The sequence below is a fragment of the Pteropus vampyrus genome, unplaced genomic scaffold (assembly GCF_000151845.1).
Source record: "Pteropus vampyrus isolate Shadow unplaced genomic scaffold, Pvam_2.0 Scaffold105, whole genome shotgun sequence".
NCBI classification, from domain to species: domain Eukaryota; kingdom Metazoa; phylum Chordata; class Mammalia; order Chiroptera; family Pteropodidae; genus Pteropus; species Pteropus vampyrus.
The window spans coordinates 2,823,094-2,842,521 of record NW_011888886.1 but is presented as its reverse complement, the minus strand read 5'-3'; the positions used below and the strand labels follow the sequence as shown (position 1 = coordinate 2,842,521).

General features: G+C 33.7%; 1 protein-coding gene across 1 annotated transcript in view; it reads left to right on the top strand.

Annotated features, from left to right (window-relative positions):
• The first annotated feature begins 876 nt into the window (after nucleotides 1-876).
• Nucleotides 877-19,428, top strand: part of ROCK2 (Rho associated coiled-coil containing protein kinase 2) — a 72,848-nt gene continuing 54,296 nt past the window's right edge. The window contains 3 exon segments of the mRNA XM_011365141.2: nucleotides 877-954; nucleotides 1,965-2,065; nucleotides 13,136-13,273. Coding sequence (XP_011363443.1) covers nucleotides 2,000-2,065; nucleotides 13,136-13,273 — 204 coding nt within the window. The 5' untranslated portion in view covers nucleotides 877-954; nucleotides 1,965-1,999.

Sequence of the window (19,428 nt, the reverse complement as noted above, 5' to 3'; positions counted from 1 at the left end):
AAATTATTATCATAATATCAAAATACTGAGGCCATGTAATTTTATTAATTTGCTTATTATAGGTACCATGAATGAAGAATAGGAAAACTAATAAAACCAGCATTTTTTAATGTATTTTCTTTGTAAATATTTATTATATCCTGAATGAGCAGATCCCCCCCCCCAAAGTTTATGTACGATAATGAATTATGTGAGTTACAGAAATGGAAAATATTCCTTAAAGGTCTGATTTGCCTACAGTCAGTATTAGAATAGCAACTCTAATTTTATCTGCAGTAATAGCAACTCTAATTTTATCTGCAGTAATTTTTCCGTTGATTACCAGTGTTAAATTAAGAATAGGATTCAGACAGATGTATTTAATTTTTAGAAGAAAACATTTAGAACATAGTTAAAATTATTAAAAATAGTAATAATTAGTTGAAGCAGCATCACGACCAATCTCAACCCTGCTACTTCATAGTTGTGCAGTTCTTGGAAATTAAGTTCTCTAAAGTTAATTTTTTCAATTAAAAAAATGATAATATCTGTAGTCCTCTTGGAAAATTAAATAAATGAAGTAATTTTAATGGAATTGAAATTAAATCTTATGTAACATGTTTGGCATAGTGTCTGAGTAACGGCGCATCGTTGTCACAGTGGGACTTGTATGGTCAGTGCTCCTACGGACTTTACATGGTTCTTTGACTAATTCTCCTTCTGATTGAAATTAGGAAACCAGTTAAAAGTGTTGGATATGGAGCTGTTGGGCAATTTCATATCCACGTGGACTGACAGTTACTCAGCAAGAACAACGTACGATAAAGACTTTTTTTTGAATGCTTGGAAATTGTAACGACTTTCTTTTTCCTCTTTTAACTTTTTGTTAATAGGATGGCTTAAATTCCTTGGTCCTTGATTTGGATTTTCCTGCTTTGAGGAAAAACAAGAATATAGATAATTTCTTAAATAGATGTAAGTATGTATAAACTTTATATTTGATCACATAACTATAGTTTGATGAGATTTATGTTTGATTAATATTATTAAAATTCGTAAACTTATTAACTTATTAAACTTAAGTTTTTTTAGGTTGCTAATTGATTTAAATATTAATATTCTTTATTTTAAAGCAAAACTGCAGAACCAATTGCAATATATAAGGTAGGTAAAGTTCAAGAGTTTGTATAAATTATTGAGACTAATGATTTCAGGTTATTTATGGCAGTTCGAAGAGAAGTTTTAATATTAACAACTCTAAGACTTAGCTTTACATTCTCTGGAAAACTTAATGAGCTTTATGTTTGTATAAATGTAGATATTTCAGTCTAGTTAATAACAGATAATATGATAACAATTATTGCCATATATGTGGAACACCTCTAAATATCTGCCAGTATTGATGTTACAATGAAGGTGTAAATGAAGTTGAATTCTAATAAATTCTTAAAAGTAATTAATATATACTTTATATCAACACAGTAAGCTCTTTAATTGGGAATTGTCAGAGTCTGGCCTAATTTCCTAATTAAACAATCTTGTCTATAGTTTATAATATGTGATTACTTTTTTCAAAGCAGTAGGCTACCAAAATTCATCACTAAGATTAGCCTTGCAAGCGATATTATAGCAGCTTTATTCTGTGATTCAAAATTCACTCCAGGATTGCTTGGATCATCACTGTTTCAGCTGTCATCTAACTTGCTAAGCAACAGAGTCAGAAACAGAGTAGCTTAACTGCTACTTTTTGGCAGGAGTAGTGTTTGTTTAAGTGTTAATAAACTATAGAGTTTGGGTTCTTTGATATAAATAAAGTTAATGTATATCTTAGATTTTTAAATGGCAGCCTTTGAAAACTAATAGATTTAGATGAAAACCAAGCCTACTTTCTTGAAAGAAAGTTTGTTTACAAAGATGGTAATATTTTTAAATATTGTTTGTAAATATGAATTAATATTAAAAATATGGTGATTTTTTTATTATAGATGAGAAAATTGTGAAAAAAATCAGAGGTCTGCAGATGAAGGCAGAAGACTACGATGTTGTAAAAGTTATTGGAAGAGGTGCTTTTGGTGAAGTCCAGTTGGTAAGAAAGTGTTTTGTTTTTTTTATTTAGTTCATTTTTGAAGACATATTTTTGTGAAATGTTATCAGTAGCCCCTGAGTAAACCTAATTTCTGTGCCCAGACATGCCAGCATTAGCTTTCTGAGCTTGGTCAAGTCCTTCCATGTCTGAGAGCCTCAGTGTCTTCATCACTGAAAGGAGGCAGTTGTGCTGTAAACACCAGGTCTCTTCCAGCTCTGAAACACTGAGATTGAGGATAAGGCCAGCTTGGCTCCGCATATGATCTGCTTAGCAGTTAATATTCCTCCAGAACTAGTAGTGTGTTTGTATAGTATGTTCAGATTAATAACATCTCTGCTTAAGTGAGATTTAGAAACCCAAGAAAGACATTTTAATAACTGAAAGCAAATACGAAATTTATCTTTGCAGGTCAAAATGCTACCAGCTGAAAACATTATAAATGTTTGCAATATATATTTACAGTATTTTGAGAAACTATAAATAATATTCCTATTTTCATCACCTGAGTATAAAATGCTTCTGTTTTTGTCCTTATAGTTAAATTACAGAGTCAAATTCTGTTTTTTTACTCAACAGTGTTTTTACTCATCTTCACAGGCACTGAGAGAAGCAGTGATCACTATGTACATGCATGGTTTCTCTAGGAACAAGTCATGACAGACTAACATTTGTCTTTTCCTTTCATCCCTTCTTTCTTTGATAGGTTTATTGAACTTGTAGATCAGGGTAGTACAACAGGTGGAATATATATAATAAATTTGAAAAAGCCTGATGTACTTGAGGATGATGTGGAAAAATAACAGTGAATAGGCATTTGGATAGGCAGCTTTATAACAAATTTAAAACTGTATTCTAATGAGGCTGGCAAAAGCAGGAATGGTGCCTTACTTAGACAGATCCCCAGGGACAGGTTCTAGGGTTCTCTCAGTAAACATTTTATTAGTATTTTTATGGAGACAGTAGTCTCATGTCGAATAATAATTTTGCTGATAAGTTAAAACTGAAGTATGAGGATGATTTTAGATGAGCCAAAATCCAGAAATCATCAATTGAGAAGATGATTGGTCAGATAGAAGTGAAATTTAACCAGAGTAATGACCTATACTAGGATATAAAGAACTCAAGGAATAGATTGCTTAATAGTAATGATGAATTAAAGAACAACTTTCCTTGAATGTCAGCCAGGCAAGAGTCGTTAGTGATGTGGCCACCCAAAGCAGTAAAGGAAGTTTGGACTGCTTTAATATAGTTTCTGAGTTTCTCATTCTATAAGGACACCAGTAGGATTGGTTTAGGGCTTACTGTACCAGCCTAATTTTAACTTAATTACCTCTTTATAGGCGCTATCTCTAGGTACAGAACATTCTGAGGTACTGGAGGTTTAGGGCTTCAAAATAGGAATTTTCTCATGGCGGGGGGACAATGACACACAATTCACCCCATAACAGTATATATGTGTGTATTGGGATGAACTTCAGTGATATTACCTTTTCCACCATGATATTCATGCTTGCTTTTTTTATATTTACCAACTTATCTTGTATATAACCCTCTTATCTTTGAAAGAGAAAGTTACAAATTTTAGCCTTTCACATGTCTTCTTAAGGTAAATGGATAGTCTCCATCTGTATTAATAGAATTTACATTGTTCTTCACATATTACTTTGGTTAATTGATTGGCAAATATTGCATGTCAGGTGTCCTTATATGCATTGGCAGTATATTATATAGATACTCAAACGAGGCACCTGCATTCATGGAGCTTTTATTTTGAGCTAACCAGTATTATAGTTTCACAAAGAAACTGGTCTAAGTTCTAAAAATGGAGTTATGAATTATCCTTCTCAAATATAACGCATATATGGTAGGAATTATATGATTATTTGAGGGAGAAGTATAAAAAGTTTTCATGCTTAGCAGTGGAAATATTTTTAGCATTTTCATTTTTGAAGTTATATGTAATTATTTTGGTGTTTAGGAACCTTATCTTTAGTTGTTTTTGTGATATTGCCTACTCTGTACTTAAGAAAAGTGTTAAGTGACATTAAATTTTTTCCTGGTAGTTGTTTTATTTAAAACTACACACATTAGTATATGAATGCATTCTCACCCTCAAAAGTCTGAATTGCTTAGAATTAGGTAGAGTAAAATGTGTGAAAATCTCCATTTACTGTGTCTTCTCTCTATTCCCAGTTTTCAAACACAAAGGTAGCCAGCCTATTGGTATCCTTTTAATGCTTTGATAATTAGAAACATTTGAGGACTATTGCAAAATTAGTGTAAGTTATTTTCAGTGAAGTTACATTTTATCCTAATTATTTTTATTCTAGGAAAATTAAAACCTTTATTGAGTTACAAAAATTGCATCAATTCTATTTATTCTCCATTGAAATGAAAAATTCTTTTACTTACACGACGAATATGTTCATAGTGGAATAATAAGAAAATAAGCAACATTGTATTTTTAAAAATCACCTGTAGTCCCACTACTGAAAGATAACTACTTTTATTATTTGATATGTAACTTTCCAATTATTGTTCCTAAAAATATGTATACTATGTGTATGTCATATATATATGTATATTAAAGGATCATATTATGTACATAGTTTTGTAACTTGTATTTTTTTATATAACAATAAATAGTAACACATACTTTTATAGCATTTACAACATGCCCCTCAGGCTTCTAAGCAATTTATATATAATAACCAATCTTCACAACAGTTCTTCTAGATAGATACTATTACTATCCTGCTCACGTTATAGATGGGGGGATTCAGGTAGAGAAGATAAATAACCTGTCAGAATTCACATAGCTACTAAGTGGTTGAACTGAGATTTGGACCTAGGCAGAGGACTCCAGAGTCCATTCTCTTTGCTGTATGGTCATAACCATTTTTTCCTGCCAATAAATACAGACCTCCTATGTAATTTTATTGGCTGTGTGGTGTTTCACTTTCATCTTATTCAGTTTCTTCTTCACCAGTGTTCAGTTCTTTTTTCTTGAAACACCACGTTTTCCCGTGTTCCTAGCTCTTGTCAGTTTCCTTAGTGGTTCATTCTTCACCTGGCTTCTAAATATTGTACAGTAAATCCTCACTTAATGTCCTCGATATAGGTTCTTGGAAACTGCGACTTTAAGCAAAATGACATACTATAACGAAGCCAATTTTACCATAGGCTGATTGATACGAACAAGAGTTAACTTTCTACAGCATATTTCTGGTCGCAAAAACATCACCAAACTTCTAAATAAAGACTCAAAACACTTCTAATATTAACCATGGAAATAAATGTGAGCTATACATACATTTATGAAAGATAAATAAAAACAGGTAAGTTTTTCCAACCTACTTATTCTAGTTCAGAGTTGAGGGTGGCCAGGGCCTCTCCTGGAGGCTCAAGGCTCAAGGCACAAGGCAGGAACCCACCCTGGACAGGATGCCCTTCCATCTCAGGGTGCACACACACACCCCCATATCTCCACACTCCCACCCCCACACCCTCACATACACAGTTTAGACAGGTCAGTTAACCTAATGTTCACATCTTTGGGATTTGGGAGAGAATCAGAATACCCAGAGAAAACCCACGTGGACATGGGGAGAACGTGCAAACTCCACACAGACAGTGGCTCCCAGCTGGGAACGGATTTTTTTTTTTTTCTCATCAACATTATAACAAACTGATGTTGAATGAAACAACATTATTCAGGGGTCTCCTATAGTTCCCAAAGACTAGACTCTTGTTTCTTTGATCTGCATTCCCTCCCACGTGAGCTCATGCATTCCTACGACTGTATGTACAATCTGTATAATGGCAAGGCTCACATTTATACCTACTGCTCAGAACTTTCTGTTTTGCTCTTCAAACTCATATCCATGATGGCTTATTTGACATCATTAAGATGTGTCACAAATATCTAAACCATGTGAAATTAGAATACTAGATTCATCCACGAATCTGTTTCACATATCCTCCCCATTTTAATAAATGGCCCCAGTGTCAATCCAGTTGCTCAAGCCAAAAATTAGGAGTCATTACTGATTTCTCTTTTTCTCATTTCTTATATTTAATTTTTCACTAAGTTCTAATATTTCTCCAGTCTCTATTTTTTTGGTATTTACTGCCGTCACCTTTATCCAAGATACTCTTTCATTCCTAGGCTGGTATGACCACCTACTTTTGTATTCTGCTTTGTTTTCCCATTCTGCTAACAGCGATTCACCATTGTACAATTGATTTTGGATTAGGGAGTGCTGATGGACAAAATACCAAGACCATGTGTATTAAATCTTCTGCACATTAATGCTATTCAAGCTCAACTGGACCCATGTTAATATTTGGCAGACTCTTTCCCTTATACTTCATATCCTTGTATTTTCATGTACCACTCCTAACCCCAGTGCCAGTGTGGGTGTAATAGAATCAACTATGGGGCTTTTTCTAACATCCATGTTTTGTTTTATTCTGATTTCTTTATTTGCCCACCTCTCTGTATTGAGATCTATAAAGAACGGGAAGTAGAAATCTGATCTGCTTAATACAGACTGCTGCCAAATTGATCCTTCTAAAATATATTCATTGTATCTCTCTTTCGCATTTCATGGCTCCTTTACTTGCTAAATGAATCATGAAGTCTTCATCCTGGCCTTCTAGGCCCTCTTTTAAGAAGTCACCAATTTTATCTTTTTAACCCTTATTTTCTGTTATGCCATTCATTCATTCTGGACAGGCTTCTAATTTCAGAGCATGCTCTTTGTTTACCTGCCTCTTTCTTCAATCAGACAGTGCTCTGTCTTTCAGTGCTCATTTTAAAAGAAGAAACTTTTCTGATTACTCTCTTTCCTACCCTTTACCTGAGTGATCTCTCCTCTGCATCTTTTAGTTATACATTTGACCTTCGAACAATGTGGATTTTAATTAACTGCACAGGTCTAAGTCCACTTATGAGGATTTTTCAGTTCACCCATGTGTGCGTAGCCAGATCATATCTGTGATTGGAAATTTTTTTTTTTTTGCCTTTTTATATCCTGCAGCACAGAACCTGAAACGTAGAAAGTTTTCATTGAAGTGAATTGACTGTGATCGTTTCTGTTCCCTGGGCTCAGGTGCTTCCTGGGGATTAAGTGTGCTGAAGCGGAGTGTAGGCTCTTAGTGACAGGACTCAAGGCAGGTGTGAGATGAGGATCTTGTTCTTTTTTTTTTTTTTCTCCCTTCCTATTGGCTTACTTTTAATTTAATTGATTTTAAACTAAGCTTTTAAAGTGGAATCAACCAGGAGGAAAGAGTGTGGGGAAATGGTCTTCTAATATTTGTCATGTAAACTCAAATATTTTATTCCTTTTTTGGAAAAAGACAGGCTCTTTGCTGGTTACAAAGCTATTTCTGAGTTGCAAAAATTATCTCACTCTCTCCATGTTTTTGTAATTCCTGTCTTCTCCCATTTGGTCTCAGCTGCCACAACCAGGCCAGACAAAAAGCACAAGGACACTCTTTTTTTTCATCTTTAGCGGAAACCTTAACAGCACACAATAACTGCTCCAGGTCTGTCAAATAGATACTTTGGATCTTCTTATTTAAAAAGTTGTCTATTGTTTTGATGTTAAAAATTAATTTGTAAGCTTCAAATGGGCCATTTTGTTTAGAATGATTTTCTAAAAGATTTTGTCCACAAATGTTTCGGGAGAAACATTTTCCAAGCATGTCTCTAGCACACTTTAGAGTGTTTCATCTACTTAATTTTTAAAGTACGTATTAGCTGTAGGAATTACAAATATAAGAAAAACAAATATAAGAAAATGAAAATCATCCAGAATTCCATCAGCTTAGAACCACTGTTAACTCTTTTTGACCCCCTCACTCTTGCTCTCCCTACTCTCTACTCTTTTGCCCCCCCCCCAATATATAGTCAATTAGATGGCGCATTTGCACTTATTCACTATTAAAATTAGAGATGAAGAATATAACAAATTTTTTCTCTAACAAATAGAAACACTGGAATAGGAGCAAACTTTTTGTCCTTCAGGTATTTATAGACTAGTGACATGTAAACAAACACATGTAAAGCTTCATAATAAAATGAACTAAGTTCCATTTAACTAAGTGCCATTTGTCTGTGGTGGAGTTAGCTAACATTTTTATTGAGTATATTCTATGTGCTAAGTATTAATATCTCATTTTATCTTTGCAACAAATCTATGAGATTCTTTTGTAGGTGAAGTCACTGAAATTTAGAAGAGTTAAGTAAATTGGCCACATAGTTCATAAATAGCTAGGAATTTTGCCCAGGTTTGTTGACACCTAAATCCCTGTTTTAAAGCAGTACTTTGTACAGTGTGACAATGAATAGCTACTATATCTGACTGTTTATCCATTCATGTTCAATAGAAGAGAAAGAACTAGAGAACAAGGGACTGTACAGAGATGCTGAGGGAGATTATATAATAGTCATTCGGAAAGTGACATATTCAGAAGGATGGTCAGTAGAATCCAGCTTTCCTAAAGTCACGGTGCTTTAGTGTAGTACTCTGTAATATTAGTGCTATTGAATTCTAAAGGTATGAGGTAGACGTTTGGCATGAATACAACTATTGCCTCTTAATGTTTGTTTTGTAGATAAAGTCAAAGACTAAGCTGGACGTTCCTGTTATGAGTCAGTTAAGTGTCCTGTCACAGTTGTGTAAATGAAATTCAGGCCTTACTAATGAGAGCATCTAGCCAAAATAGTCTGTGTTTATTAAGTGTTATAGATCTCATATAGATATGATTTTGTTCGTCAGCATTGTGCCAATCACTAGGCATTTCCACAAATCCAAGTTTGTATTCTGTTCCTAAAGGAGCTTATGAAGCAGACTTGTACACAACTAATTGTAGTATTAGATTATAGTACATACTGTGGAAGCACAGAGAGGGAGACAGTTTTACATAAAGAATCACCAAAACTAAAGGTAATAGCATTTTCCAAATATTTAGAAAATCATCTTATGCCTACGTTGTAATTTTCTTAGAATGAATGGCCTTTCCTTCTTGGTTTATTTTTGTTTGTTTAGTTAATTCATATGTAGAAGACTAAACATATAAACAAATATTTAACTTCTACCAGCTGACAAATACCTTAGTTTGTTCATAGCTGTGCTTTTCAGCAGAATCTTTGAAACTTTTCATAGTCTGAATCAAGCATAAACAATATTGTGCTATAAATTAATTGACTGTCTCTTGATTTATGGATTGCTTTTTCTAATGAAGTTAGGAAACATTCAAAATCTAATTTGTTAGAGTAAATGAAAGTTTGAAGATTGGCATAAATATAGAAGAGGGAGTACCTTAGCAACCTCTTTTTAGCTAAACCCAACATCTTTTGGAGTTTTCTATTGATTGCTTTTTTCCCTTGATAAGTCACATTTTCCTTTTTGCCTATACAGCAATTTTAAAATAATATACTGGTCCTTGTGAATATGTGATAGAGACTCCCGATTTTGTTCTTTTTCTTTGACGAGTATTGATGTTTATTCTAACAGTGTTGTCGAGTTACTTGCTGATCACCCTTAGCTTGTGCTCAGTTTTATACTTTGCAAATGTACATGCGTGAAAAGACCAAGTTGTTTCCCACGTCCTTTTGACTGGCAGGACTGAGCCTCCCCATTTCTGCTCCCCTTTTGCGCTTTTAGGACATGGTATTATTAGCTTTGTTAGTAGGGAGGGCTAAAATAGGCCTTGCTTCAGAGCGTGATTCTTTCTCCTAAGCTCTCTCACCTGGATGCCCAGAAAATTAGCAAGGTTTCTCCTCTGTTGTTTGCTGGAAATTGAATGTCTCCCTTCAATGCTGTTTAAACTCCGGCGTCTCTGTTTTGTTAGCAACCCCATAGCAGTTGCTCTCTGGTAAACCTTGAGTGCTTTCTCTTTGCATAGTTCAGCCCTTAGCCAAGGACTCACATGGTTCTTCTAGGGACCTCCCTCTGCATGGCTCTTTACTTTCCTATTTTCTGCCCAGCATAATCCAGCTCCCTCTTCTGTCTTGGTTTCTGTCTCCTCAACTCAGCAGGACCGCTGTGGCTGGTTAGTTTAGGTGATCACTCTTGCTTGTTGTGATACTGCCTTTAAGCAGTGTCTGGGCAATTATGGTGTTGACCTGGTGAGTTTCTCTACTCTCAGAGATTATAGTTTGTGCTGCCTATTTTACAAAGCCTGAAAACAGTTGGTTTATGTGTTTTGCTATTTCGATGGTTTTTACAATGGGAGGGCTAGCTGGTACCACTTACTCTATCATAGGCAGAAGTGTATGATTCTGTGTGATATTTGTAGTTGATATTTCTTGCTAAGACTTATCTGTCTTTTCTGTTAGTGATTTGTTCAAGTCCATTCAACAAATAAAATTTCTTATCTGGGTTTCGTTAGGTGGGATGTTGTGGGGGACTCTCTACTAAAGAGGTTCGATATGGTATGGTTTTCTGAAATTTTATTGTACTTTATGAAATATCTGATCTGTGAAGTATGATGGTTCTTCCTTATCTTTTCTAGGGGAGGATATGAGAATTCCTTTGGTTTACCTTATTTTCAGAATCAGGTGTTGATTCTAAATGTTGACAGTACTTGACAAAAGATAACTACAGATATTACCTGTTGATTTTTTTTTCTTAAAACTGGAAATTTATAGTTTGGCCAGTTACCAAATAAAAAAAAAATTCTGCAGACAATTTAGTCATCAAATATTTAAAACTTATGGTATCTGCTAGGAAGAAAACAAATGGAATTCTAAGGTAGAGAACAATGAATTCCTGCTTTGCGCAGGGTGGTCACTCATTTGAGGAGATTGTATTTCAGCTGAGTGGAGAAGGAGCTAGTCTCTAGGGGAGAGGTGAAGTCAAGAGACTGATGGATTTTCTAGTACCTTCCCAGCACCTGTAAAGATCCTTAGAAAAAGTATATTAGAAGAACTGAAAGAAGGTTAGCGTGCCCAAAGTATAAACAAACAAGGGGAAGGTGGGTTTTGGCTAGATCATTAGGTCTCTGTAGGATGTCGTCAAGAGCTCAATTACTTATTCTTTCCTCCAGCCCTCAGTGGAGTGAGCATATAAATTGTTTTACAAAAACTGCCATACTTTTGAATTAAAAGGAGCACTATCTGAATGGAAGACTGGTTGTACAGGTGTAATCGGGCCCTGTTCTGGGGAAAGTATACTACTTGTAGGTATACCTGTGTGGAAATGGCATAGGTATGGATTCTCCATGTGGACTACCTTTAAATCTTGATTCTACTCACTATATAGTCCTTAAGCAAGTAACTTAATTTCTCTGTACCTCAAATTTCTTACTTGTAACAAGGGGAAATAATGTCTCATCAGGATTATTATGAAGATTAAATAAGATACTACATGTATCAAAACACACACTGTGCCTGACACATAGTAAGTATTCACTCAGTAAATCCATTCTTTCAGCAGATATTTACTGAAAGGTTATTATGTGCCAAACATTATACTAGACACTGGGTATTAAGCAGGGAACAAAGCACAGAAATCCTTGCCTTCATTGGTTTTAAATGCTGAGAGATAATAAAATAAGTGAAAATAGGATAGAAGATGGTAATAAGTACAATGGAGCAAAAGCAAAGAAGAGAGACTGGTTGAAGGAATGCGTAGGTGGCAGAGGGGGAGGATGAGTTGAAAGTTTAAACAGCTTGATCAGAGTAGACCTCCCTGAGCAGGTGACATTTCGGGGGGGATCCGAAGGAAATGAGGGATTGGGTCCTGCTTTTAGAGGTAATTCCAGGCAGAGGGAACAATACATGCAGAGATGATGTGGGAAGCTATTAAAGGTTTTTAAGAAGAGCGACAGGAAATGGTTTATATTTTAGAAGGATCGCTGGGTTGAGAGTGGGTGAGAGTGACAGCAAGAAAACTAGTTGAGACTTGCCAGGTGATTGAAATAAAAGATGTTAGACCAGGATGGTGTCGGGGTAGTTAGAAATGGTTCGATTTTGAAACTTTTTGAAGGTAGGACTCCATAGTTTGCTGAATTGTTGATGAGCTGTATAAGAGAAAAAGAGGAGCTAAAAGTTTTTAGCCAGAGCAACTGGAGGGATTAAGATGCCATCTACTGAAATAGGGAGACTAGGAGGAATAAATTCAGCAGTGAAGATTTGGGACAGTTTTGGACATCCTATTAGATATCTAAGCATAAATGTTAGCAGACATTATTTATTATTAATTATCCAGTAAATGCTTATTATAATCATTCATTAAGTATTTATTGGTTCTGTGGTAGAGAGTTTGCTATATTATATTCTGGGAAGAATATGATGGTCAAAATAGGCATTGTCCTGGCCCTTACAGAAGATATAGTCTAATGAGGTTAAGAACCAAATAATCATATTGTTGGTAGTTTTTCTCTTAAAAAAAAAAAAAAAAAGACAAAAATCTCTTAAATAGGATATTTAGAAAGAAATAAGGATGACTTAACAAAATCACAGTTATTCCTTGATATCTATATTTATTAGGTTATTATGTTCAGATAGTGAGGGATACATGTACGTCTTTTAAAAGCTTCTCATTTAACAATGTCTTATTCTTAAAATTGGTTAGCTTAATTAACGAGGGAATGAAGCCTCATGAATTCAGCTTTACTGAGATAAAATTAAGTAGTTATAGATTTGTGTGTGTGTTTTAATTTACTTATTTTTTATGGTGACATCAGTTAACGAAATCCAGTAAGTTTCAGCTGTACACTAACAATACAGCATATATATGTTTACACTGTGTATTCACCTCCCATAGTTAGATTTCTTTCTGTCACCACATATTTGACGCCTTTACCCCTGTCCCCCCACCCCCTACCCTCTGGAGATAGTTATAGTTTGAACCTAGCATTTCAAGGTATATTATGTTTCATGGAATATTTAGGCTATCGAGAATTTTCTCTTCTGTTTCTCTCATTAAAAATGTTATACTTTTTCATATTTAGCTAAGGATCGTTTTATTTTGTAACTAAAGTCTTCTAATAATAACATAGTATGATGTTCTCATATTTCATGAAATTAAAGTATTTTTGTGTTTTAAAAATCAACAGGTTCGTCATAAGGCATCACAGAAGGTTTATGCTATGAAGCTTCTTAGTAAGTTTGAAATGATAAAAAGATCAGATTCTGCTTTTTTCTGGGAAGAAAGAGATATTATGGCCTTTGCCAACAGTCCCTGGGTGGTTCAGGTAAGCATACTAACTTTTATAAGTTTATTTCCTTTTTTTTATAAGTGCTTATTAGTCATAAAAATTGATTTTGTGTGCTAAGAATCTTCTATCACTTAGTGACAATGTAGTTAATTTTAATAAGATTGGATTCAGTGCGCTTTTTTAATGTTCCGAAGTAGTATATCATATAGACATGACATTGGTGTGGAAGTATTATCTGCAGCTTTTTTTTTTTAATTCCTTTATGAAGAATTGGATTTGTTACAAGTATGCCATTATTTCCTGCCTACTCTTTTTCATGATTTACATATTAAGAACAAGAATCAGCCTCTCTCAAAAGAAAAGAAAAATCTTCCTACAATAAAGATTTTGAAAATTCTCCTATACAGCTTTATATATTACCTTTAATGTAACACAGTACAGGTATTGGGGTTCCTAATTCAGCCTTTTATTTGACTGTTGAGAATTTATGATTCTATTTTGTCTCCTTTTCAGTTATATCCCTCACTAGCTTTGTTTCTCTAAAAGACTTTTCTGCTCATATCTAATTTTGCAAACATTTTGAACAGGCACCATGAGTAAGATTAGGTATATACTATTGCATGTTCAGAATGCTTAAATGATCCAGGAGTTTGATACCATGCTGTGGAAGGCAATGTGGAGGTAAAAAAAAAACTTTGTCAGTTGATGATTATGTAATTTAAAAGCTCATTATTATTGCTTTTTTTAATGATGTTGAGCCTCAGCCCTTCTCCTGTGTACTTTTTCTTTATCATCGTAGCTAATGAATAGAAATTCTGATAATGTACAGCTAAAACTCAAATTTTTGTAGCAAATTATATATCATGCTATTTACTTAAGGATGATTATAATAAATTATTTCACTTTTAGCTTTAAATTGCTTTCATAGTAACAGATTCATTGTCATTTCTGTCTATCATTTCATAAATTGGTGTCTTTGATCTTTAATTCTACCTTTATAAAATGTTCATTGAGATAGAGATTTAATGGATCTGCAGAAGCAAACAAACAGTGAAACATTGAGCAGTTGAAAAAGTAACAGATTATAACCCTGGTTTTCATTTGCTTATTTCTGCAGTAAAGGATATTCCACATACCATTAGATTTATATGTATAAAGTATGTAACTTGGGGGGAAAACTTATCAAAATGACTGACTTATTTTTATTATTTTTTAATTATTCTATAAGCTTCAGTATAATTATAGAGTTGTGCAATCATTACTACTACCTAATTTTAGAACATTTTTATCATCTCAGAAAGAAACCCTGAACCAATTAGTAGTTATTCCCTAATCCTCCTTGACCCCAACCCTGGCAATTAGTGCTTTCTGTGTCTGTGGATTTGTCTATTCTGGATATTTCACAAAAATGGGTTATATATTATGTGGGCTTTTGTGACATCTTTCACTTAGCTTAATGTTTTCAGTGTACATTTATGTTATAGCATGTATCAGCACTTCATTCCTTATTATGGCTGAAGAGTATTCTGCTACATGGATATATACCACTTTTTATTCATTCATTAGTTAATGGACACTTGGGTTGTTTCACCTTTTTGGTTATTATGAATAATGCTGCTCTGAATTTTCTTTAATATTGATTTTGGCACATATGTTCACACATTTCTGTTAGGGATATACCTTGCAGTGAAATGAATGGGTCATAGGATATGCCTGTGATCAATTTCAGTAGGTTTTTTTTTAAAGTTTTCAAATCTTTATTTTTTAATGAACTTTAATATCTAATTGTATAAAGGACCCATAATTTGTTACTATATTCTTGTTGGAAATAGCTCTTTTGTTGTAGGTCCATCTTTTACACATGTGTGAATTATTTCTTTAAAATAGATTCCTAGTATTGGAATTGCTAGGTCACGTTATGCGCATTTGACATTTTGATAGATAGTGTCAAATTACCTTGTAAAAACAGATGTTTCCAAGTTTATATTACTTGACTTCTTTAATAGATGTTTGATTTCACTACATTTTTAGCAAATAGTGGATTCTGTGATTATTTTAAATTCCTATTAAGTCTCATCCTTGAGAAATAAGATGCTACCGTGTTAAGTTGCATTTCCTTGATTACTTATGAGGTTCTGCATACTTCATATGCTTATTAGTAATTTGTATTCCTTCTCTATAGCTTATCCCACTTTTCTAATGTGTTTTGCTTTTTTTTAATATTGATTTGTTGGAATGCTAATAGATCCTGTGTATTAATCCTTGGTTTTATATAGGAAATCTATATTCTCTTGGACTATTATTTGTCTGTCGTTTATTGAATTTTTAAGTTTAGATGTCAAATCTATAGATTCCATATTTTGATACTTCCTAAAGGCCAATATTATAAAAATATTATCTTAAATTTCCTTTAACTTTTTCTATACTTTCGTTTGGGCAATGGGAGTGTATTTCTAAATCACCAGGAATATATATATATAAAGTAGGACTTGTTTTTCCCAGATGGGTAGCCAGTTTTCCCAATGCCATTTATAGAGAAGCCAGCCTTTTCTCCAAGAAGTAAATGAAATGTCTTGTATTTCATAGACTAAATTACATATACACATGAAATTCTCTTTGACTCTGTTACATTACTTTAATCTATTATTTGTTTCAATGCTAAAATTATGTAGTTTTAATTTCTGTAGTTTTTCATATATTTTGATATCTGGTAGAACAAGTACCTTTTCATTGTTCTCTTATGTATTTTTGGCAGTTCTTAACAATGTTTTCTATAAAGTTAGGATTAGCCTTTCATTCTGTTATGAAAAAAGTTATAATTTTGATGTGCATTGCTTTATTTGGTAAGTTTTTTTGTTGATTTGATTATTTTGGAATATTAGGTCTTCCCATCACAATACAGTATATCTCTCTGTATAAACCTGATCTTTAGTAAAGCCATATTACCTTTTTCCCCCAAAATAGGTTCAGAAGAAACTTATACCTAAGAAAACTATTTTTTAAATGTGTAGACATTGCAAAATGCAAAAAACTGGCATTGGCTCAGTCTTTTAGTATTGTGTTAAATAGAACTTTTTTATCTTTATCTTTTTTATTATGTTGAACTTCAGTGGGTAGACCTCTAATGTTTATTCAGTCTGATGTTTGCTGAAGCTTTCTGGTTGAGACAGTAGAGAATTTGGCCTTTCCATCTATTCTGAGCTTACCAAATATTTTTTAACAGGAATAATGTTAAAGTATTTGAAATGCTTCCTTCAGCATTTCTTAAGGTGGTTTTCTTATTTAATCGGTCATTATAGTACATTACAAAAATAAATTTCAGGGCAGTATAAAATCTAAAGTAAATGCCATTTGCTCTAATATGGTGTTTTCATAGAATTCTGAATTTGACTTACTAATATTTTAAGTAATTTTCCATCTATTTGCATGTGACATTTGACCTTTAAATTAATTTAATTCAATTTTTTAAACATGGGCTCATTTATTCCATGAGGCTTGACCAAACTTCTTTGCAAATCTTTCAAGACGAAAATCTCAATATAGTTAGTGATGTGTTTTTTAATTTTTAAAATTATGACAAATAACCCAAAATAGAAAAAAAGTATATTGAATCTCCCCAGGAACTGTTCACTCATCTTTAACAGTTATGAGCCATGGACAGTCTTATTTCCCTCACACCAGAAATTGGCAAACTTTTTTGGCAAAGGGTCAGATAGTAAATATTTTAGGCTTTGAGGGCCAAGAGGCAAATTGAAGATGATATTTAGGTATCTATATAATGAGAAGACAAATTTTGACAGATTTCAAAATTTAATAAGTACATTTTTAAAAATGCAGGTAGGTCTGTTTAGGAGAAGAATGAAATTATTTCATGGGGGCAATAACATTTGCTTATTTGGGGTTCACAATTAGTGTTTCTTATCAAAATTGATTGCAGATGTTCTATTAATGCTCATATGTAATAAGATTTTACATATTAAATCTTATTAGAAAATGGCTTTTTACATAGTTAGGCACTGCCAAATACTGTTATCTACCAGCATTTGATTTATTTTTATTAATAGACTTTATTTTTAGAAACAATTGTAAATTTACAGAAAAATCGAGCAGATAGTAGAGAGCTCCCGTATACCCCTGTACAGTTTCCCTTGTTAACACCTAACTTTAGTAAGATGCATTTGTTACAGTGAATGAAGTGGTATTGAAACATTATTATTAACTAAAGCCCATAATTTTTCAGATTTTCTTAGTTTTTATCTAATTGGTTTTCAATTTCATGATCCCATCAAAATAGTATGTTACATTTAGTTATCCTATCTTCTTAGGCTCCTCTTGGCTATGATAGTTTTCATACTTCCTTTGTTTTTGATGACCTTTACAGCTTTGAAGAATACTGGTCAGTTAGATATATTGTAGGATGTATATGCTCTTCTCTTGGAATTTGTCTGATGTTTTTTCATTATTTAGACTAGGGTTGTGGGTTTTGCAGAGACTAAAAAGGTAAAGTGCCATTTTAATCACATCACATCAAGTTTTTTTGTTGTTATTCGGTGTGTCTAATTTTATATAGTTTTGAGGGTATGTCTTTAAGTTTACCAATCTCTTCTTCTACAGTGTCCAGTCTAACTTTAATCCCATTTCATTGGCTTCTTTCATTCAGCAAAATTGAGTTTTATCCATGATGCAATATATCAATAGTTCATTCTTTTTTATTGCCAAATACTATTTTATTGTATAATTTGTTTATTCATCTGTTCATGGACATTTGTTTTTTTCCTTATTTTTGTCTCTTGTGAATAAAGCTTCATTATTAACTTACTTGTAGATCACCTTGTACAATCCAATGATTTTTAGGCAGTTTACGGTTGTGCACCCGTCAGTACTATCTGATTTTAGAACATTTCCACCATCCCCAGATGATCATTTGTACCTATTTATAGTCATTTCCCATTTTCCTCCAGCCCCAGGCAACCACCAATGTGCTTTCTGTCTCTGTAGATTTGCCTTTCTAGACATTTCAGATAAATGAAATCATACAACGTATTGTCTTTTGGATCTAGTCTTTTTCCCTTAGTATACTGTTTTGAAGTATATGCATATCGTGGCATGTATTATAATTCATTTCTTTTTAGTGCTGAATAGTATTCCATTGTACAGTATGGTATAATAAAGAATGTATTCAGTGTTTGTCTCCAGTTCCTAGCAGAGAGCTTTTAAAAGCTCTTGGATTACACTGGTCTTTGTTATGCTAATTAGGCAACTCCTGGTGGCCTTTTGATAGATTTGCGATGAGGACTATTCACCAGAAAGAATAAGCACTTGATTAGAAGATTGGGACTTTCAGCTGCCCAAACTCTAGGGAGAAGGGACCTAGAGATTGAGTTTAATCATATGGCCAGTGATTTAACTAATGATGCCTATGTAATGAGACCCTCATTAAAACTCTGAACATTGACACTCAGTGGAGCTTCCTGATTGGTGAGCACACTGTTGTGTGTAATGTAGTACACCCTGATTCCACAAGGAGGCACAGAAGCTCTCTGCTCCCTCCCAGACTTTGACCTATGTGTATCCTTTATAATAAAACTATCATCTTTCTAAGTATAGTCTTTCCTGAGTTCTGTGATTCATCTTAGTGAGTTATCAAACCTGAGGGGGTCATGGAAACTCCTGAATTTGTAGTCAATTATTCAGAAATGCAGGTGGCCTGTTGCTTGAAGTGAGGGCAGTCTTGTGTAAGACTGAGCTCCTAACTTGTGGGATCTAATGCTAACTCTAGCTGTTTAGCATCAGAATGGTATTACAATATTCCTAGTAGAGTGGAGAGTGTATGGATATACCCAGTTTTGTTTGTTTACTTGCCAGATGATGGACATTTGAATTGTTTCTACTTTGGCACTATTATAAATAGTGAGCGTTTGCATACAAGTCTTTTGAGGACAGTTTTCATTTTTCCAGCCATAGCATAAAAACTTTACAAAATGAAGCACACCAGAAAAAAAAAAAAAAAGATGGAGCGGGGGTGGGGGACCCAGACTATTAGTTACCCATGGGAACAGCAGCAAGCAGATTATATATGTGGAACTGAAATCTGAGAAAGGGGCTGGGGAATTCTAGGGCAGGAGCTGAGACAGAAAGCTATTTGAAGAAATAATGGCCAAAATTTTCCCAAATTTGATGAAATCCTGTAA